Here is a 22,888-nt window from a genome sequence, read left to right as displayed (position 1 = left end):
GAATTGCTATTTTCCAGTGATTTGGTCACTGCCCGGCCACAACACAAGGCTCCAGTCTCATGTGCAGACAGTTGGAGCCCTGTCGCTGAGAGAAAGCGGCCGCCATTTTGTCGAAGACTCATTAGTGCGGTCCTCTCAACGGCGCCAATTTCCAGTTTGAATCCGTCGCCATGGGAACAGCTGAGCGTTCGTCGCCATGCGCGGTGACGTCATGCAGCGTAACTTCCAGGTCCTTGAACGTACGAATGGGCAGAGGTAAGATACAACGGGGAAAACAACGACATAAAGCGGCGGCGGCTCCGTGCAATGGCGGACAGAGCGAGGACTGGCCCCAGAGCTCCCAGCATTCCCTGATAGTCAGTACTCGCTGCTGTAGAACTACACGTCCCATGGCGGGCGTCTGCGCTATCGGATGCTCTAGTCTGACCTCACTCTGTCATCCATTAGTGTTCCTGGCGTTTTCACAGGTCTCTACCTCTGCTTGCTGTGAGAGAATGGAAACAGCGACCCCCCCAAACTGTCAGACATGGGGGAGACCCCAATAACCTGGTGCCAGGTATGACCATGGCGCCGGCACTGCAGGGTTCCTGCTCACTTTATGGTTAATCAATGTTTTGTTTTAGTTTTGAAGCCATTTAGTAAAAAAATAAAATAAAATTGAGCGCATTTTGTGACTGTGCCGGTCTCCAAAGAAATGGCGGAGGTGTGATCACATGGTTTTGTCATCAAAATAATGTTAATCACTGCAGTTTGGGCTTCTTTTGCTGCTCCCGTTAGGCCGGGGTCACACGAGCAGCATATTTCACTGCATCCAAAACGCTGCGTTGTACAATACAGGCACAGTGGATGGATTTATAGAAATCTGCACGCGGTGTCTCTTTTTTTCGCAGCATACACTGACCTGCGGTGCGACTTCCCGAGACACAGCATGTTAATTTATTGCTGCAGAGATCCAAGTGAACGCCGCAAAAGTCTGCAGCACCCTGCACCCTGATCTGCTAGGTTCTCCCGTAGGAGGGATGACACTGTGTCTAGAAGGCAGCGTGGCAGATCATGGGTACCTTAGGCGTTTGGGTGAAGCAATTTGCAGGGCCCCGTCCATTGGGTGGTAGTGTCTGTCCCCAGGAGAGGAGGAGAACAGAGCACCACCTCCTGCATCCTCACACCCGTCGCCTTCGGTCATCCATTACCTTCTCACATCCACCACTCTGCTATTGATTAGCCAGAATTGAACGATATCATTGAGGTAGAGTGATGCATTGTGCCAGTCTGGCTAATCAAAAGCAGAGTGGCGGATGTGAGGTGGCAGCGGATGGCAGGAGGCGAATCACTTCACCCCTACTCTCCTGCCCCTACATTTTACTGATACACTGTACCCAGCTCTCCACCCGTGCGTGATCTGTACCACCTTTTACCCTCTGGAAAGTTTCTCTTCGGTTTGTTCAGATTTCCCATTTTTTTCAGAATACAACATGCAACCATCCCCACCTACTGTATCCTCACCCATCCCCTGTAGACTGTGAGCCCTCGTGGGCAGAGTCCTCTCTCCTTCTGTAGACTGTGAGCCCTCGTGGGCAGGGTCCTCTCTCCTCCTGTAGACTGTGAGCCCTCGTGGGCAGGGTCCTCTCTCCTCCTGTAGACTGTGAGCCCTCGTGGGCAGGGTCCTCTCTCCTCCTGTAGACTGTGAGCCCTCGTGGGCAGGGTCCTCTTTCCTGCTGTAGACTGTGAGCCCTCGTGGGCAGGGTCCTCTCTCCTCCTGTAGACTGTGAGCCCTCGTGGGCAGGGTCCTCTCTCCTCCTGTAGACTGTGAGCCCTCGTGGGCAGGGTCCTCTTTCCTGCTGTAGACTGTGAGCCCTCGCGGGCAGGGTCCTCTCTCCTTCTGTAGACTGTGAGCCCTCGTGGGCAGGGTCCTCTCTCCTCCTGTAGACTGTGAGCTCTCGTGGGCAGGGTCCTCTCTCCTTCTGTAGACTGTGAGCCCTCGTGGGCAGGGTCCTCTTTCCTCCTGTACACTGTGAGCCCTCGGGGGCAGGGTCCTCTCTCCTGTAGACTGTGAGCCCTCGCGGGCAGGGTCCTCTCTCCTCCTGTAGATTGTGAGCCCTCGTGGGCAGGGTCCTCTCTCCTCCTGTACACTGTGAGCCCTCGGGGGCAGGGTCCTCTCTCCTCCTGTAGACAGTGAGCCCTCGCGGGCAGGGTCCTCTCTCCTCCTGTAGACAGTGAGCCCTCGCGGGCAGGGTCCTCTCTCCTCCTGTAGACTGTGAGCCCTCGCGGGCAGGGTCCTCTCTCCTCCTGTAGACTGTGAGCCCTCGCGGGCAGGGTCCTCTCTCCTCCTGTAGACTGTGAGCCCTCGCGGGTAGGGTCCTCTCTCCTCCTGTAGACTGTGAGCCCTCATAGGCAGGGTCCTCTCTCCTCCTGTACCTGTCTGTTTTGTATTCTTCAAGGTAAATGTAATTGCCCCAATTATGTATACTCTTATTCATTTGTAAAGTGCCATGGAATAAATATACTATAGTAATGATAATTATGGTGTGTGGGGCACTGTACACACCCGGAGATCTAACTCCCCCCTCATTCAAATCAACAGGTCGGCAAGAAACAAAGCCAATGACAGCTCGCGGGCATCATCGTGGTGCTGCCTTTTGTATTCTGTGTAATAGGGAGAAGATGGGAGATTTTTTTTTTGTTTTCAACAACAAAACACGGAAGATGTCCAGCAGTGCCATCAGCTCCGAACTGGCGGCAAGCATCGGGACCAGCTGCACCATCTACTGTTCGGAGGAGTCTGGCCAGAAGGGGTCTTCTTGGAAAAATGACGGCCAATGCCCCCAAACCTTCAATGGGGAAGTAAGGCCAAGTGACCTAAGAATGTCCGAAAACAGGAACTAGGGTGCAGAAAAGTGGAAGCAGGTTCTCTGGACTGAGCAGTCAAAATGTGGAATATTCGGATGTAACAGAAGGAAGTTTGTTCGCTTCACGGCTGTAGCATAGCACAATAATGAGGGTCTGCAGGAGCAGGGAGGCAGATGGAGGGTCCCTGCAAGTGTGAGGCTGCATGTCAGGGGATATTGTGTGGATTTGGTCAGGATTAATGGTGTCTTCAATGCTAAGAAATCTAGGCAGATACTTACCGATCATGTGATACCATCAGGGAGGCGTCTGATCGGCTCCAAATTTATTCTGCAGCCGGACAACGATCCCCAACATCCAGCCGAGGGAGCCCTGGAGGTGATGATCCGGCCGCACAGAGCCCTGATCTCACATCATCGCAACTGTCTGGGATCAAGAGACAGAAGGATCCGCACAAGATCTGGGGTCAGGTCTCCGAGATGTTTGGAAAAACCTTCTAATGAGAACCTTCAATAACGGTGTGTAAGTGATGGAGGCGACAGGCGGTCACCATATACTAAGGATGGAGGTGACAGGCGGTCACCGAATACTGAGGACGGAGGCGACGGGCGGTCACCAAATACTGAGGATGGAGGAGACGGGCGGTCACCTAATACTGAGGATGGAGGAGACGGGCGGTCACCGAATACTGAGGATGGGGGAGACGGGCGGTCACCGAATACTGAGGACAGAGGCGACAGGCGGTCACTGGATACTGAGGACGGAGGCGACGGGCTGTCACTGGATACTGAGGACGGAGGCAACGGGCGATCACTGGATACTGAGGATGGAGGAGACGGGCGGTCACCGAATACCGAGGACGGAGGAGACGGGCGGTCACCGAATACCGAGGACGGAGGCGACGGGCGGTCACCGAATACCGAATACTGAGGATGGAGGAGACGGGCGGTCACCGAATACTGAGGACGGAGGCGACGGGCGATCACTGGATACTGAGGATGGAGGAGACGGGCGGTCACCGAATACTGAGGACGGAGGCGACGGGCGATCACTGGATACTGAGGATGGAGGAGACGGGCGGTCATCGAATACTGAGGACGGAGGCGACGGGCGATCACTGGATACTGAGGATGGAGGAGACGGGCGGTCACCGAATACTGAGGACGGAGGCGATGGGCGGTCACTGAATACTGAGGATGGAGGAGACGGGCGGTCACCGAATACTGAGGACGGAGGCGACGGGCGGTCACTGAATACCGAGGATGGAGGAGACGGGCGGTCACCGAATACTGAGGACGGAGGCGACGGGCAATCACTGATTACTGAGGATGGAGGAGACGAGCGGTCACCGGATACTGAGGACGGAGGCGACGGGCAATCATTGGATACTAAGGACGGAGGAGACGGGCGGTCACCGAATACTGAGGACGGAGGCGACGGGCGGTCACCGAATACTGAGGACAGAGGCGACGGGCGGTCACTGAATACTGAGGATGGAGGAGACAGGCGATCACTGAATACTGAGGATGGAGGAGACGGGCGGTCACTGAATACTGAGGACAGAGGCGACGGGCGGTCACTGAATACTGAGGATGGAGGAGACAGGCGATCACTGAATACTGAGGATGGAGGAGACGGGCGATCACTGAATACTAAGGACGGAGGAGACAGGCGGTCACCGAATACTAAGGACGGAGGCGAGGGGCGGTCACCGAATACTGTATCATTTAACATGCCTCTATTGGTAACCATTGTTACGTTGTATCTTTTTATTGTTTTGCACAGTGCTGTGTTTAGTAAAGGCAGACTGAGAAACTAGCCATAAACGACAACAAAATACACAATAGCAGTAATAGACTGGATCCTTAGTGCTCAGTTTTTCTGCAGCGCCTCCACAGGGGACGTTTGGTATTACAGATGTGCGTTTATTACAGGAGGTTGCCTGTCTAGGGTCTGATGGGACAGACCTCCAGAGCGATAGGCTATATACACTCACTCAGGCCAAGAGGTGAAGGTCTCTAACAGAAGACCCCTCCCTCCCACTTTATTAACCCCTAATTCACCAATGTTTTATGTATTGGGATTTCTATTTGTACCCCTCTGATTTCTCTCTTTCCCATTTTCCTAGCAGCGGCTGCGCCTTCTGCATGATGGAGAGGTGAGATGTGGGACCGGCCCTTTACGCTCCGCTGATTTAACCATCTCACCACTGCGCCAGAGACGACGTCACTAATGGTCGAGTCGGATGATGAATTCGCTGAACTTTGCTCCAAACTCTTGAAACGAGTTAAAAAGAGTAACAACCCCCTCGAAAGCCAGAATGTCCCCAAACCCAGCACCGCGGCACGGGCGAAAGTCAAGAGGACCAAACCACCGGCGAGCAAGAAGCAGAAAAAAGATGGGGGCAGCAAAGAGGCCGACGTGGATGTGATATCGGGACCTGGCGGGGACAAACCGGAGCAGAGGAAGGGCGCAGTGCAGGGGCCCCCTACTAATGGCCTCCAGGACGGTAATAAGGGGCACCATATCATGTGTATGTATGTCTGCTCACCCCATGGACCTCTGCAAGTCACATTTAGGGGGTATAAGGCTATGTGCGCACTAGAAAAGTGATTTTTCTCAAGAAAATTTCTTGAGAAACTTCTGGGAGTTGAAGATTACCGCATCTGCGGTAAAAAAAAATGCACCAAAACCGCAGGAAAAACGCATGCATTTTTGCCGCGATTTGTCGCGGTTTTGCCGCGTTTTTTCCGCAGGTTGGTCCCTGCGGTTTTTTTATGCTGAACTGCAATAAATAATATAGATTTCTCTATCGTTTCATTGGGGGACACAGGACCATGGGTTATGCTGCTGTCACTAGGAGGCTGACACTAAGTAAACAGAAAAAGTTAGCTCCTCCCTAGCAGTATAACCCCTGAGCCGGAGGCGGGCTCAATCAGTTTTTTGCTTAGTGTCGTAGGAGGCTGATGTGGGCCGACTGGGCCCTCTTCAGCCACTTGATTTTTTGCGTATATTTTTTTTTCATTTTTTCTCGGCGACGCTCGTCGCTCTCATCTGTGGTACCTTTTCTGTTTCTGCAGGTATCGTACTTCTCTTCCTCAGCTCTCGCAGCCCGGTGGGTACCACTCCCTAGGGTCGCAGAGGTTTGAGTCTTCGGGCCCTCGCCCCCGTCCATTCCCGCGGTACCAATCCCTGGTGTGTTCGTGTGGGGCAGAATCTTCCTGGGCACCCCTATCCGCTCTGCGGTATCACCCCAAAGGGCGCAAAGGGCTCGGCAAATAGGGACTGGACCACAGCGCGTCTCGATCTGGATGGGGCCCGCAGCGCTGCTACGTTTTTAGGGGTTTCCACCCCCCACCAGCGTCCACCTCCCTGCCTTCTTCAGCCGGTTTCCTGGTGCCCGCAGCCATCCCTGCTGCGAGCGGAGCACACAGGAGCAGGTGCAGAGTCCCAGCCTGCACTCTGGAGCGCGCCGAGGATCAGGTAGGACATCCTCTCCTACCTTCTCCCCCTCGGCCGGCTGTAAAAATTTAGGTCCCGGTCTCCCCCGTTACATCCGCGGAGCTCCCTGAAGTCTCCTAGGCCGGGCAGATTCGGATCGCAGTTGCGGCCGGGTCCGCCGGCGCTGCCTCTGCCGCGCGGCAGCGTCATAATTTATACCCCTGCTTCGGCCGGGTCCTCGGCGTCCCAGGCCGCGACGCCGCTGCCTCGCGGCCGGGTCCGCCGGCGCTGCCTCGGCCGTGAGGCAGCGTCAAAATTTGCCCCCCGGCGTCGGCCTGGTCCCCGGCGTCCCAGGCTGCGACGCCGCCGCCTTGCTGCCGGATCCGCGCCGCTGCCTCTGCCCGCGCGGCAGCGTCATAATTAGCCCCCGGTTTCGGCCGGGGCCTCGGCGTCCCAGGCCGCGACGCCGCCGCCTCGCGGCCGGGTCCGCCGGCGCTGCCTCGGCCGCGGGGCAGCGTCAAAATTTAGCCCCCGGCTTCGGCCTGGTCCTCGGCGTCCCAGGCCCGCCTTCTGCGCAGCGCTATTGGCCGCCGGGCCTTTCCTTCTCCGCCCTCCGCTCTGCCCCAGGCATCATCAGGGGGGTGGGGGATATTTTTTCCCGCTCCCTCAGTGTTCATTTTATTTAAAAAAAAAAAAAAAGTCAAAGATTATAGCAGACTCCGGTCTGCGGATTGCTGAGACTGCAGCAACCTTTTTCGGGGAAAATAAAACAGAACACACTCTTTTTGTAGTGTATATTTTTTATTGGGTCGATTTTTTATTATAGATGATCTTCATACATTGACTCCTAGCGGGCACTTGTTTTTTCTATCACGTTTTTAGTACATAGCGTTTTCCAGCTCGACTTTTTAGTGAGTCATTTTCAAGAAGAGGTCAGATTGCTGTTGCCCCTGCCGGCTGGTAACACTCTGTCTCAGGCTACAACGCCTCTCGCTACGTCCCTCGGGTTCGTGCGCATGCGCCGCGTCTCCGGCCGATGCTCGGTCATACCATCCATAGGGCTGGCGCAATCCCCTCGGGGAGGGGAGTCCCATACCAGGGACTTTTTTCTTCTACGCTGGAAGCGGACCCGCCAGGTCTCGTCCTTGTGGCTCCCCGGTTTCCACTTATCCCCCAGGTCCAGACTGTCCTTCCTCCGGCAGTCTTCCGACCTCTCGGGTGATGGCCCAGGCCTCCACCTCTGCTGGATTCCGAGCTGGACCTAGATGTCTTGGCGCATGACGAATAGCCTGCTACAAATGGTGAGTAAAGCCGTAAGGCTACGGACAGCCCTCTTCTCTCCGTGCACGCAGGTCTCCCTTAAGACATTTGAAGCAGACCCTTATGTGCTTAGAGGACATCCAGAGCTCGCCGAGTTACTGCGTGCTCACAGACAACTACCACGGAGTTGACCAGCAGTAAGTCTTGTCATTTTCTTTTTTCCCTTCTCCAAGGCGATTTCGGAGAGAAGGGGCACACTATACTGGAGTCGCTGATGTTCACAGACGGCAACCAGACACTGCGTGTACCAGTGGTAGGTCGTGTTATTGTCATTTTCATCCCCCCAAAGGGCTCTGGAGAGAGGGGGCATGCCTCTTTGCAGGGAACAAGGTGGGGGCCACTTCGGTTTCTTCAGTGGACAGTTCACACGGTGACTACGTGATCATGGATAATTCCCGGACGTGATTTTTCCCAGTGGTAAGTCCGTTTATTTGTCTTGCCCTTTCTCGAAGGGAGCTCCGAAAGGAAGCGGCACGCTACCCTTTATGCGACCCGCCTGGGTTTCTCCGGGCTTCTCGTCACTATCGTGCCGCTCCGCAGGGACTTCCCGGACACCATACGCAGCGGTCCACGTCCCACCTATGCCGATTCAGGGCGGGGTATCCTCTTGAGTGAGTACCCTCCTTTCACAAACCTGATGTCTGCCCGCTACTCGGCCTGCACCTCTAGCATCAGTGTGCCCACCATCGAGGCCCCTGACTCGAGATCAGGAACGCAGTTTAGACATCTAGGAAGTCGCTGACTTTTTTTTTTCCGATTTTCGGGAACGCCCTTTCGGAGATAGGTCGAGTCTAGTTTATCCCTAGGCTACGTCAGGGTAGACTACTCTCCCCCCTAGGCTACGTAAGAGAAGGGTGTATCCCTTTCCCGGCATCGGCCCTGATGCACCAGGATCGTTCCTTCACGCAAAACCGTCTGGAAGCCTTTATTCCTACAACAGCCATCTCCACCTTGCATGGCTGCGGTCCTTTTCAGCCTTCTAAAAACGCTTACAAGGATCACTGTCCCTACGCATCCTACTCTGCAGAGCTGCTAGGCTTTCTCCGCCCAGAAACGACCGGGAGGCCCAGAGTCGCCCTTCAAGAACCATCGCCTTGAGGTTTAGACCATCATCACCCTCTAGGAAGCTTCCCCTTCCTTTCTACTAGGGTAGCTGAGCTACCGGAAGGAGTCCTCCCAGACCCAGCCCGGTCCGGTCCATCATCCCTCAGGCGCAATATTCGAGCCGTTCAGGGGTAGCTACTCCTCTTGCAGGAGTAGTTTTTCTCTCCTGACACAGAGCCCCGCGTGCTTTTTGCCTCCCGCTCCCGGTTCTTCCCTTCGGTTTTTTGGCTATGCGAGCCCTTCACAGCCTGTGGCGGTGTTAGCGACGTTGCACATACCAGATTTCATCCTGGACTATCCAACGGAGCACACTGAGGAACGGAGACAGGAAGGTTCCGTCTTCGCGGGTGACCCGCCAATCCCCTCCTAGCGGACCAGTCTTCGCAACCATCCCTGGGAAGGTTCCCTTTCCTCCTCTGGAGCTTATTATCAACAGTCACCAGCCTCCCGTGCTAGGGTAGGCTATCCCAGCATTCCTCGGCACGGTCCCGAGGGACACTCCTAGAGCGTCGTCTCTCCTTCAACATTCCGGACTTCAGAGCCAGCTGGTTAGGCCAGTTACAATTTCTTCTCTAGGTCGTGGTTACCCAGCCAGGTTCCAGTCGGACCATGCCACAGCGGTGATGTGCATCATCCACCAGGAAGACGCAGAGAGTGTCATGGCAAGGGAAGAGGCCAAGAAGATCTTGCTCTGGGACGGGTCCCTTTACTCGCTAATCTCGGCAGCACATCCCTAGCGTGGACGTTTGGATGCCCGATTTCCGCCGTAGGATGGACCTCGCGTAGGTAAAGGGCTCCAACGCGGAAATCACCAGCCAGATCTCTGGCGAAGGAAGACCTCCGGTCGTGGACCTTTTTTGGCCTTCCGATCCAAATCTTAGTCAAGGGTGCTTAGAGTATGCACCTGCTCTGGGCTAGATGTCGACGCCCTAGACTGGTCGTGTAGCCTGTTTAGGCTCTCGTGCATCTTCCCGCGGCTTCCTATGATCTCGAGGGTTCTCAAGATGGACCAAGGCAAGCGATAGCTTGGGAGTGACCCAGGCGGGCATAGTTTCACATAATTTACTCATCTCCTCGCAAATGCCCCGTGGCTCCTTCCAGACCGCAAAATTCTTCCGTGTCGGGGCCCCTCTATTCTACCAGGGCTTAGAAGTCCCAAGTTACATAGCCTCACCAGTGGATCCCGGATGCTGGCTCGTCAGGTCTGTGGGCAAGATGATGGCAGACATGGAAGAGGACCGGGAACCAAGTTTCCTCGAAGATTTATTTCATCGTTCACTAGATATGTGGGACCTGAATCCAGTGATGGGTTCGCTCCAGCTACCCCCTTTTTTCCCTGCTCCCACCTGTTTTGATAGGTGGGCTCCTCGTGGCCATCGGGTTGTTACAGACGGCATCAGGGCGAACAGCCCTCTTGTCGTTTTTTCCCCACTTTTCCAGCTCCGCCAGCAGGACAAGGGGGGGGCTCCAACCAGAAACTTTCGTTTCTGTCCAAGACACCTCGCTGTTCCTTCCAGGAAAGAACTTTGGGTTTCGATCTTTCGGTTCTAGGCTCCTCTCTCAGCCTAAAGGGGGCATAGTTCGTTCCAGGGCTGGTGCGAGCCCTCAGTTTTTCGTGTCTGCAGGACACCATTTTTCGGTTACACCGACCGTCAATCCATTCTTCCACCCTTGCCCAAGAAGCGTGTGCCGGCGCCAGGGGCCAGAATATCACATGGATCCTTTCCTCCATATGTGCAGACTATCGCATGAAGGACGGACTTCCGCCACGGTCTACCGAGCAAGGGGCACCCTCGAACGATTGGACTCCAGTCGTCGATCGACCAGGTCCCCGGGTCCGCCACCCGCTCTAGCCGGCATACCTTGACTATTTTCTACCAGGTTCACACCCAAGCTTCGGCAGAGGCCAGTCTTGGCGTAGGGTTTGCAGGTGGCACTGGCACACCTGTAACACGTAGGCGCTTGTACATCTGGGTCAAGCCTAGCAAGGGGGAAGTCGCTTCCTTCCTATCTCCGGTGATGGGTTTTTCTTCCCACCCAGGGACTGCTTTTGGACGTCCCATGGTCCTGTGTCCCCCAATGAAACGATAGAGAAAGAAGGATTTTTGTGTACTCACCGTAAAATCTCTTTCTCTGAGTCTTCATTGGGGGACACAGCACCCACCCTGCTTGTGTTTTTGTGATATATGACATACCTGTTGCCCCAGCGCCCGTATTCCCAGGTCACTGGTCACACGAATGTTCGTCATAGTTTCTTACCTTGTTTTTATTCAGGGTTGTTTGGTTCTCCTCCTACTGCTTGTGCACTAAACTGATTGAGCCCGCCTCCGGCTCAGGGGTTATACTGCTGGGGAGGAGCTAACTTTTTCTGTTTACTTAGTGTCAGCCTCCTAGTGACAGCAGCATAACCCATGGTCCTGTGTCCCCCAATGAAGACTCAGAGAAAGAGATTTTACGGTGAGTACACAAAAATCCTTCTATTCGATAGATATTCGATAGATAGATAGATAGATGAGAAAGACCTATATAATGTCCCACCCCCCCTGCATATTCTAAGCTGGCACCCTTTAGTGACTTTCATGTGGCACTAAAGGGTGCTTAGCCTTGTATTTAGCCAAAAAATAAATAATTCAAAAAAATGACGTGAGGTCCCCCCATCTTTTGTAGCCAGCTAGGGTAAAGCAGACAGCTGCAGCCTGCAGACCACAGCTGGCAGCTTCACCTTGGCTGGTAATCCAAAACAGAGGGCACCCCACGCTGTTATTTTACATTAAATAAATAATTTAAAACAAAAAACGTGGGGTCCCCCCCAAATTGGATCAGCAGCCAAGGTAAAGCAGACAGCTGGGGTCTGATATTCTCAGACTAGGGAGGTCCACTGTTATTGGACACTCCCCAGCCTAAAAATAGCAGGCCGCAGCCACCCCAGAAGTGGCACATCCATTAGACGTGCAAATCCTGGCGCTTCGCCCCAACTCATCTTGTTGCCCTGGTGCGGTGGCAAACGGGGTAATATATGGGGTTGATGCCAGATGTGTAATGTCACCTGGCATCAAGCCCTGGGGTTAGTGATGTCACGCGTCTATCAGATACCCGACATCACCAACCCAGTCAGTAAGAAATAAAAAATAGACAACAAAAGAAGTTTTATTTGAAAAAATACTCCCCACATTCCCTCTTTCACCAATTTATTGACAAGAACAATCAAATCCGGGTCCGGCGTAATCCAATAAGGGGGTCCCACTGCGATCCATACCATAGTTACAGTCCCAGTCAATGAAGAACAGAATGTTCCCCATTGGCTGGGAGAGTAATGCAGTGACCTGAGGTAACATCAATAGGTCAGCTCAGGTCACTGCAGGGGATGACGAGCGCTGCCATCAGGAGGTTAGATGAGATCATTACCTGCTGTGATGATCTCCTGCAGCCCTGCCATCAGCGCTGTCACTGCCTTCTATGCCCGCCGCGTTCTCAGCAGTATCGCAAGAGCCTGTGACGTCACCGCCAGTGACAGTCTCGGGCCGCGGGCATAGACGGCAGTGACCGCGGTGACGTCAGGAGGCAGGAGATCGTCACAGCAGGTAATGATCTTTTCTCGCCTCCTGACAGCAGCGCTCGTCATCCCCGCGGCTGCACGCACTGCAGCGTGAGAAGCTGCTGACACTGCGGGCAGACACTGACACACTGCAGGGCGGGCAGCCGCGGAGCTGGAGCGGGACACAGACTGCACGGGCACGTGGAGGTCACACGGAAGTGCTTCTGTGCGGCGTCCAGGGAGTGTGACGTCTGTGTTTACTCTGCTCCGCTTCCTCTTCTGGCATAAGGACATCACTTCCTGCAAAACGCAGGCAGCGATGAGCATTACCGCAGGTAAATCGCAGCTATACCGGGGGCATACCGCACATCATTTGCTACCTGCGGTATACCCCCGGAATTTCGCGATTACATTACAGTGAATGGAGTGAAATACCGCAGCTACCTGCGGAAAAGAAGTGACATGCACATTTTCTCAAGAAATTTTCTCAAGAAAATCTTCACAAAGAATTTTCTTGAGAAGAAAACGCAGCGTGCGCACAGCTATTTTTTTTTCCCATAGGTTTTGCTGGGAAATGTCTGCAGAAAGATTACAAGCCTTTCTCAAGAAATTTCTGCAGCAAAACCGCGGATAATTCCGCGGGTAATAACGGCCTAGTGCGCACATAGCCTTACCATCACAGACAGGGTGTGTCATAAATGTCTGGTAGATGCGGGGCCAACACTGAGAGCCTCATCGATCTGGAGATCCCTTAGGGTGCAGTGCAGGAGAGAGCACCGCTCTATTCCCAGAAGTGCAAGATGGATCCCTGATTGGCATAGGTGACACCCTTCTAACAGACATTTACGGCATACTCTGTGGATATCCAAGATGGGACTACCCCCGTCATAAATATCGCATTGTTGGAGGCCCCTTCACTCCTGGAGTCCCCAGGGTACTGACAGTATATGTCGCTGTATATGTATACTGCTGCTCAGATACTGATTACTTTCATGGTAACTGAGCTGCAGTACCTAGAAGCGGCCAGTACACACTGTGCAGCGCTGTGGAGCCCCTGCTCCGTACCCTGTACTTCTGCCAGTCCTGGAGTATCAGTTGGGTCTGAGACCCCGGGCAATGTGTTATTAACCCGTTTTTCCGTAGTTTTGGGGTTTTTTTGCTCTCTTTCCACCAAGAGCCGTAACTTTTGTATTTTTCTGCCAATCTTCCCATATGAGGGCCTGTTTTTTTGTGGGACGCGTTGTACTTTTAAATGAAACCAAAAATCTTACCCTATACTGTACTGGAAAAAGGCAAAAAAAAATCCAAATGCGGAAAAATTGCAAAACAAACTGTGATTGCACATTTGTTTTTGGGGTATTTTATTCACCGTGTTCACTATATGGTAAAACTGATGTGTGGGTGTGATGCCTCAGGTCGGTGCGAGTTCATAGACACCAAACATGTATAGGTTGACTTTTATCTAAGGGGTTAAAAAAATTCGCAAGTTGGTCCAAAAGAAGTGGCGCACTTTTTGAGCCATTTTCTGAAATCCGTAGCATTCTCATTTTTCGGGATCTGGGGCTCAGTGACTGCTTAATTTTTGTGTCTCGAGCTGACGTTTTTAACGGTACCATTTTTGCGCCGATGCTATTCCATTTTGTACTAAATTTGCAGTGACCAAAAAACACAATTTTGGCGTTTGGAATCTTTTTAACGCTACGCCGTTTACCGATCAGATTAATTGATTTTCTATTTTGATCAGGCATTTCTGAGCGCAGCAATACCAAATGTGTGTGTGTATATATATATATATATATATATATATATATATATATATATATATATATATATATATATATATATATATATATATATATATATATATATATATATATATATATATATATATATATATATATATATATATATATATATATATTTTTTTTTTTTTTTTTTTTTTCTTAGGCTGCTTTCACACTACGTTTTTTTCACATGCGTCATTAACGTTTTTTTGCTGCAAAAGCGGATCCAGCAAAAAAACACATGCAAACGCAAGTGTTATTTTGCAGGATCCTGTCACTTTAAGTTTATGGGCGGGCATTGGAGTCATGTGATTGGGAGTGAGGGGAACTGAACGTGAAAGACTGCGAGCCGACATCTAACAGCTGTGGAGGCTCGTAACCAAGGTAAAGATCGGGTAACTTGCTTGGATACCCGATATTTACATTGGTTATGAGCGTCTGCAGCTGCTAGGAGCCAGCTGCCTGCTCCCTGCACACGTAACCAAGATAAACATCGGGTAACTAAGACCGCGGATACCCGATGTTTACCTTGGTTACGAGCGTCTGCAGCTGCTAGGAGCCGGGCTCCCTGCACACTTAACCAAGATAAACATCGGGTAACTAACACCGCGGTTACCCGATATTTAAATGGGTTACGAGCGTCCTCCGCTCTCAGGCCGGGGAGAGTGGAGAGAGAGGGAGGGGGAGGTGGAGAGAGAGGGGGGTGAGGGAGGTGGAGAGAGGGGGGTGAGGGAGGTGGAGAGAGGGGGGTGAGGGAGGTGGAGAGAGAGGGGGGTGAGGGAGGTGGAGAGAGAGGGAGAGAGGGGGGTGAGGGAGGTGGAGAGAGAGGGAGGGAGGGGGGTGAGGGAGGTGGAGAGAGGGGGGTGAGGGAGGTGGAGAGAGAGGGAGGGAGGGGGGTGAGGGAGGTGGAGAGAGGGGGGTGAGGGAGGTGGAGAGGGAGGGAGGGGTGTGAGGGAGGTGGAGAGGGAGAGAGGGGGGATGAGGGAGGTGGAGAGAGAGGGAGAGAGGGGGGGGTGAGGGAGGTGGAGAGAGAGGGGGTGAGGGGGGTGAGGGAGGTGGAGAGAGAGGGAGAAGGAGGTGGAGAGAGAGACTGATCACCCGAGGCTGGTTTCTGTGCATGCTCAGTAGAGCAAGCAGGATCCTGTCTATCAGCATGCCAGCATTCACCTGCGTTTGCGTGCTGTTTAGTCAGGATCCAGCAATTTGCAGTATTTGGACGCAGCTCAAAAACGCTATAAGTAGCGTTTTTGAAAAAAGTTAAAAAACTGCAAGTCGCTGGATCCTCACTATAACGCACGCAAACGCAGGTGAACGCATGTTGACGCGAGTCCATTGCAAATGCATTGAAATGAAAACACATTTGCACTGGATCCGTTTTTGCGTTAAAAAAACGTTCAGGACGCATGTTAAAAAACGTAGTGTGAAAGCAGCCTTAACCCTTTAATTTTCAATGGGGGGAATGGGAGTTGATTTGAACTTTTAGGGGTTTTGGTTTTTTTTTTATTTTTTAAAACTTTTGTTTAACTTTTTATTTTATTTTACTAGTCCCCTTAGGAGACTATAAGGATCAGCAGTCTGATCGCTTGTTGATTTCTCCTGATCAGAGCTGCACAGTTCTGATCAGGAGAAATGCTCTTCTTCTGTTACAGCTGCTACTCTGTTGGCTGTATCTTATGATAGCGACAGGAGTCATCACATGACACTGTGCTGCCATGATAACCATCGGCTGCCCCTGATCACGTAACGGGGCCTCCGATGGCAGCGGGTAAGTAGGCGTTACCCGCTGCGGCCATTTACATCGCACTGTCACATTTTGACAGCACAATCTAAGAGGTCAGCAGGCGCTGGTGGATTTCGCATCCACAAGCACCTGATAGCCGCACATGTCAGCTGTTCAAATAGGCTGATATGTGTGGGACTCATCGCCGGCTGATCGCAGCAGCCGGCGGTGATTTCCCCAATATGAGCCATGACGTATCTAGTGCGTCCAATGTCGTAAAGAGGTTAACTACCTAAAGATAAGCCATCCATACAAGTCCAGGACATTCTCTTTAATCACTGCTGTAAATTCCATCTTATCAGACGGCAGCCAGGGAGGAGACCCCAGACCCCCCGACCACATGAATGTAAAAGATCTCATCTTGGAGCGGATGCAGCAGTTCAAGCGGACGGTCCCCAGCCGGCTGAAGTTGGACTCCTCCGAGATCAGTGAAGCCCCCGGTGAGGACGCAGCTCCGTTATTGTCTGCGTCTGATCATCATTTCTTTTCTTCTTTCTCACTCTTTGCGTTGCGCTTCTTGCAGATGGATCTCCAGCGGCCGGACCGAGTGTGCGGAGCGATGGAGCCCTGGCCCTGGCGCTGCAAATGGATGCAAAAGAGAAGCCGCCTGGCTTAGAAGACGAAGGACTCTTTTTTTGCCAGTTGTGCCAAAAAGACTTGACGGCCATGAGCGGCGCCCTGAGGGAGCAGCATGTAAACAGGTACCGCGATGTTTCCCCCAAATACCGCTATACAACCGACCTCTGCATAAATCTACAATGGTTCCTTCATCTCTCCAGGTGCTTGGACCAGGGGGAGGGTTTACGAGGAACCTCCGTAACCCCTGTGGTTCCTAGTTGTCCTTTGTGCGGGAAACCTTTTAACACGGAGAAGAGCCGGGCATCCCACCTAAAACGCTGCGCTGCAAAACTGGAGGTTCCTGCTCAGACCTTGCTGCAGGCGGTACAGAGGCAGGCGGCCGAGGCGGGATCCGAGGGACCTCCACGGTAAGAGGGACACCTTTTAATCTCACCCTTTATTAATATAGCTATATGACCTGATGAGGCAGATGTACTTACTTTGAAACTGTCAGGGTGGCTGTATAATTCTAGTAGTAAAATGAGCACTTTATGAGCCCAACTGTAATCAGGATTATTAATGTATCTTTTGATCTGATGAGGCAGTTGTACTTACTTTGAAACTCTATCAGGGAGGCTGTATAATTCCGATAGAACTGGACCCATAAAATACTCATTTTATTATCAGAATTATACAGCCTCCCTGATCGTTTCAAAGTAAGTACAACTGCCTCGTCAGGAAACAGATGTATTAATAATCTTGATAGTAAAAATAAACATTTTATAAGCCCAACTCTATCAAGAATATTAATACATCTGTTTCCTGATGAGGCAGTTGTACTTACTTTGAAACTCTATCACGGAGGCTGTATAATTCCGATAGTTAAATGAATATTTTGAGTCCATCTCTATCAGAATTATACAGCCTCCGTGATAGAGTTTCAAAGTAAGTACAACTGCCTCATCAGGAAACAGATGTATTAATAATCTTGATAGAGTTGGGCTTATAAAATGTTTATTTTACTATCAAGATTATTAATACATCTGTTACCTGATGAGGCAGTAGTATTTTCTTTGAAACTATCAGGGAGGCTGTATAATTGTGATAGTTAAATGAATATTTTATGAGTCCAGCTCTATCAAGATTATTAATACATCTGTTACCTGATGAGGCCGTTGTACTTACTTTGAAACTATCAGGGAGGCTGTATAATTCTGATAGAGCTGGACTCCTAAAATACTCATTTTACTATTAGAATTATGCAGCCTCCCTGATAGTTTCAACGTAAGTACAACTGCCTCATCAGGTCAAAAGATGTCTTAATAATCCTGATAGAGTTGGGCTCATAAAATGCTCGTTTTACTATCAGAGTTATACAGCCATTTTTGACATGCTTTTTAAAGTAAGTACACCAACCTCATCAGGACCAAGATTTATTGAACAATGTATACTGCTTATATTGTGAAATGTGGTGCCAGAATTTTAAAGTTCCCATTCGTCTCTACAGGGTGGTCAACGGGAAGAGAAGAGGTGTCACCAAACAGAAGGAGCCCTCCAAGAAAAGGAAGATGGGCCAGACCGGTGCGGAGATGGAGGATTTGATGGTGGCCATGGCATTGTCTCGTTCAATGCAGGAAGACAAGAAGGCGCAGGATACAGCTGCTGGTGGTCAGGTCCCCCTGGAACTGCCTGCTCGAGGTACAACGCCGGGAGAGGGGAGGTCGGCCGTTTAGTAGGACACGTCTGGGGCTACTGACATTCAGGCAGGGCTAAAAGCATGGAGGTAGAGGCAGCGAGGATCGAGGGGGGGGGAGCTATTACTTAATGATTGGCTGCAGCGCTGTCAATGTGATGTTGGCACTGCACTGCAGACAATAACAGAGCAGCGTGGGGATTCATCGCTGGACCCAGGGAGGGTGAGTAAAGCACTTTAAAAAAAAGGGGGGGGGGGTCAATTCTATTGACTTTCTTCACTGGTATGAAAAGCGATGCGAGAGATGCAAAACAGCCAAAAGCCTCAAAACTGACGTGTACCCCATTTTGTTTTAGAAAAAAAAAGTCGTCGGAAGCAAAAGGATAAGCCCACCCCTATTCTGCTGCTCCAAGCCCCCGAGGAGACCCGGGAGAAGCTGCAGAAGAGGTTTTCCATGCTGCTGACCGAGGAGGCTGCGGAGAACAGGGTCCTCACATTGCCCCCGAGCCATTTCTGGTCAGTAATGGAAGAAGAAAGGGAAAACTGGAGACTCCGTGGAGGAAAGAAATGTCTGCTGTGGGATATCAGTAATATGATGGAGAAGAGAGACCCCCAGAGCTACTACACAGCCCAACTCATGCCCCCAATAACTCCATGGAAGTCGCCTGTGAAGGTGAGACGCACGCACATCACATACAGACGCGGTGTTGGCGCTGGGTGGAATATGTCACCATTTTTCTTGCTTCAGAAGTTGCGAAGTTCACAGACAAGTGTGAACACGACCATATTGCATCCTGGAAAACCACAGGGCCAGACGGCCGGTGCCAAGGACCCCCAACCCGTGTCCTGCGAGGAAAAAAACCCGCTGTCCGACAGTCAGAAGGCATTGCTGGACCTGGCCGAGCTGGCTGGAGAGGGGATGACGCTCACTCAGTGGAATGGAGGGGCCGGCAACGAGTGTACAGGTAACATGGCTCCTCCTATTGGAAGTATGGCTGTCGTATACTGTATACTAATGACGCTGTCCTACTGCAGGCCGAGAGTCACCGGTCACCATCCCATCGAGCGGATTCATCCCGGCACAAGAGGAGAAGAGCACAAATGAGAGCCAAGCACCTGACAAGGTACCACACTAAAATGAATAATCAGACCCCTGAGCCCTCGCTGAGACACTTTATTTGCAGAGTCTCATTTACAGTCATATGAAAAAGTTTGGGCACCCCTATTAATGTTAACCTTTTTTCTTTATCACAATCTGGGTTTTCGCAACAGCTATTTCAGTTTCATATATCTAATAACTGATGGACTCAGTAATATTTCTGGATTGAAATGAGGTTTCTTTAACGTTCCTTTGGGAGACCCAGACCTTGGGTGTATAGCTTCTGCCTCCGGAGGACACACAAAGTACTACACCTAAAAGGTGTAGCTCCTCCCTCTGAGCCTATACACCCCCTGGTGAGCCAGTCACAACCAGTTTATCGCTTTGTGTTCAGGAGGCATACATCCACACATGCGTTCTCATATGATTTTTTCCTTTTTTTTCTTTTTTTGGAAGAAGATTGAAGAAAAGCGGGTCCACGTCTGGACTCCCGGCATGTCCCTTCTCACCCCACTGTGTCGGCGGTGTTGTAAGGTTGATTTCCAAGGCTGGAGCCTTACATGCCGTGCTCCTTCACCATCCCTCCTGGGCTCTGGATTGAAGTGGGAGCCAGCGCGGCCTCCATGCCTGGCAGGAGACCGGTCTCCGGCCACAGCCCCTTGAGGACCCTGCTGGACCGGAGCACTCACCCCCAGGGACCTGGCCCTGCGTCTCAGCAGCTAAGTACCTTGAGACGTTCATATGTTGGGGGTCCCTGTCATTTATTGTGAGGGGAGAGTGTGTTTACTGTGTTTTTCTTTGTCGCTCCATTGGGAGACCCAGACAATTGGGTGTATAGCTATTGCCTCCGGAGGCCACACAAAGTATTACACTCAAAAGTGTAAGGCCCCTCCCCTTCTGGCTATACACCCCCAGTGGGATCACTGGCTCATCAGTTTTCATGCTTTGTGCAAGGAGGTCAGACATCCACACATAGCTCCACTGTTTAGTCAGCAGCAGCTGCTGACTATGTCGGATGGAAGAAAAGAGGGCCCATACAGGGCTCCCAGCATGCTCCCTTCTCACCCCACTTTATGTCGGAGGTGTTTGTTAAGGTTGAGGTACCCATTGCGGGTACGGAGGCTGGAGCCCACATGCTGATTCCTTCCCCATCCCTGTTACAGGGCTCTGGGCGAAGTGGGATTTTAACGGTCTCCAGGCACTGAGACCGTGCTCCATCTGCAGCCCCTGGAGAAGACGCTGGATATGGAGCGGAGTACATCAGGGACATGGCCCTGCTTCCTCAAGGTACTCTGTGTCCCCGTGCATTTCGCACGCACACCGCAGCATTGCTGGGTGTGTTAGTGCGCCGGGGACATCAGCGCTGCTGCGCTTGTGCCATTGTCTCACTTCAGCTTAGCTGAGTGGGCAGACTTATGTAGAACGGTCGCGCCGGCCGCTGGGACTGCGACGCGGCTGGGACTTGTGGTGCGCCGGGGACTTCCGCGCTGGCCGCGCTTTTACGGCGGCCGCGCTTATAAATCCAGTCCCCGGCTTTTGCGGCCTAGTTCGTTCGTTAACGCCCACAGGCCTGCCAGTCAGGGTAGGGGCGTGACGCTGCACATCACGGCAGCCCGGAGAGCTGGAGTATGTTTTGCATACTCCACCCCTCTCACTGTGTGCACTGTGAAACCGGATTCCCGCACTTTCTCAAGCACGCCCACGGCTTCCTTCTCTAACACAGGACGCCGGCAGCCATTATTGTCAGTTCTTTCTATAGCGATAAAACAGACAAGTGTGGGAACACCCTGACAGGGATTCTGAGGTTCACACAATCGCTGTGAGCAGGCGTTAATCAGCACTTGTGGTGCTAACCCCACTAGTGCCGAAGTGCATTGAGATATATGCTTCTACGCTATGCATTGCACTGTTTTGGTCGTACTTTTGTATATATCCTCCTTATTGTGCGGAGGAGATTACAGCATACTGTCTGTGGAAAACAGAGGTGCAGAAGCACATGTTTTCCATGCAGCCGGTACAGCAGGTACGGCTATATGGCCGGCAGGTTACATACACCCCCATTGTATGCAACTCAGCCGGAGTCTCTGCTAATGATCCAGAGGCTGGGGATGAAGTCTGCAGTGTTTACTGACAGATTTTCTGAGACTATGGCTGTGATACTAGAAGCCTTGCAGTCCAGACAAGTCTCTCACACCATGAGCACTGTTGAATCATTGATCCATGGTCCCCCTCAGTGTGAACAATTACAGCTCCGGGGGGGTCACGTGCATCCCAGAGTCACGGCTCTGACACGGACGACAGTCCCAGACAGCCTAAGCGGGCTCGCTGAGCGGCCCTCAGTTTCATCGCACTGGTCAGGGTCCCGCAGGTGGACTCTCTGGGTGCTGAAGCGGAGATAGCTGCTCAGGAGTCTTATCCTGAGACCGCTCTCAATCTCGGTACACCTGATGGGGACGCCATAGTGTATTATCTTATAGCGTCCATCAATAGAATGTTGGTCATTTCTCCCTCAGCTCCTCCTGTGAAGGAGCCAGCTGTACGGCAGGAGAAATTCTATTTCAGGTATCCCAAGCGTAAATTAGGTATTTTTCTGGACCACTCTGCCTTCAGAGAGATAGTCCAAAAACTCCACGCTTATCCAGATAAGCGCTTCTCCAAGCGGCTTAAGATACACGTTATCCCTGCCCCTGACGTGGTCAAGGGCTGGACCCAGTGTCCCAAGGGACATCCTCCACTCTCCAGGCTTGTGGCTAGATCCATAATTGCAGTGGAAGATGGGGTTCCACTTACAGATGCCGCTGACAGACAGATGGATCTCTGGTCGAAATCCACCTATGAGGCTGTAGGCGCGCCGTTGGCTCCAGCATTCGCAGCCATAGAGGCACTCCAAGCCATTTCAGCTTGTCTTACACAGATGGACACAGTCACACGTACATCTGTACCGCAGGTGGCATCCTTAACCTCTCAAATGTTTGCATTTGCGTCTTACGCGATCACGCCTGTCCTACACTCTACGAGCCGTACGACAGAGGCGTCTGCTCACTCCGTGTTTTTACGCAGACCCTGGTCGTTAAGTGAATGGAAGGCAGATTTTGCTTCCAAAAAAGTACTTAACCAGTTTGTTTTTTTCTGCGGAACGACTGTTTGGTGGGCGTTTGGATGAAATCATTAAACACTCCAAGGGTAAAGATTCATCCTTACCTCAGCCCAGACAACCAAACCCCAACAGAGCAGGGGTCCCCTCGTCCAAAAGGACTCAAAAAGATCAGAGGAGCTCAGATTCGTGGCGGGCTCAGTCACGCCCAAAACAGACAGTCTGAAAACCCGCTTCCAAGGCGGCTTCCTCAGGACTTGCAGCCTCCTCTCTTCGCATCCGCGCTCGGTAGCAGGCTCTCCCGCCTTGGCGATATTTAACTGCCATAGGTCAATGGCCGTTGGGGGAGAGACATTCTGTCTCACGGGTACAGGATAGAGTTTAGTTCGTCCTCCAACTCGACTCTTCAGAACTTCTCCACCTCCCGGCCGAGCCGTTGCGCTTCTGCAAACGATAGGCACTTTATAGGCAGAAGGAGTGGTGACTACGTTTCTCTTCAGGACCAAGGTCACGGTTTTTGCCCCAATTTATTTCGGGTGCCAAAATAGGACGGGTCGTTCCGTCCCGTTCTGGATCTAAAACGGCTCAACAAGCTCGTGAGCACCAGGCGGTTCTGGATGGAATACTCCGCTCCGT

General features: G+C 51.9%; 1 protein-coding gene across 2 annotated transcripts in view; it reads left to right on the top strand.

Annotated features, from left to right (window-relative positions):
- Window positions 1–201: 201 nt before the first annotated feature.
- SLX4 (SLX4 structure-specific endonuclease subunit) overlaps window positions 202–22,888 on the top strand; it is a 102,329-nt gene continuing 79,642 nt past the window's right edge. The window contains exons 1-9 of one of the 2 annotated variants that reach the window (XM_075318217.1): window positions 202–255; window positions 4,973–5,353; window positions 16,111–16,248; window positions 16,332–16,509; window positions 16,588–16,794; window positions 17,874–18,064; window positions 18,416–18,732; window positions 18,808–19,024; window positions 19,095–19,183. In XM_075318217.1, the coding sequence (XP_075174332.1) occupies window positions 5,077–5,353; window positions 16,111–16,248; window positions 16,332–16,509; window positions 16,588–16,794; window positions 17,874–18,064; window positions 18,416–18,732; window positions 18,808–19,024; window positions 19,095–19,183 (1,614 nt within the window). In that variant the 5' untranslated portion in view covers window positions 202–255; window positions 4,973–5,076. Of the gene's footprint in view, window positions 256–4,972; window positions 5,378–16,110; window positions 16,249–16,331; window positions 16,510–16,587; window positions 16,795–17,873; window positions 18,065–18,415; window positions 18,733–18,807; window positions 19,025–19,094; window positions 19,184–22,888 lie in introns of both variants that reach the window. The other variant, XM_075318216.1, reaches the window with a different exon arrangement.

The sequence above is a fragment of the Anomaloglossus baeobatrachus genome, chromosome 7 (assembly GCF_048569485.1).
Source record: "Anomaloglossus baeobatrachus isolate aAnoBae1 chromosome 7, aAnoBae1.hap1, whole genome shotgun sequence".
Classification (NCBI taxonomy): domain Eukaryota; kingdom Metazoa; phylum Chordata; class Amphibia; order Anura; family Aromobatidae; genus Anomaloglossus; species Anomaloglossus baeobatrachus.
The sequence above is the reverse complement of the archived record's forward strand: the minus strand, read 5'-3'. Positions and strand labels throughout refer to the sequence as shown.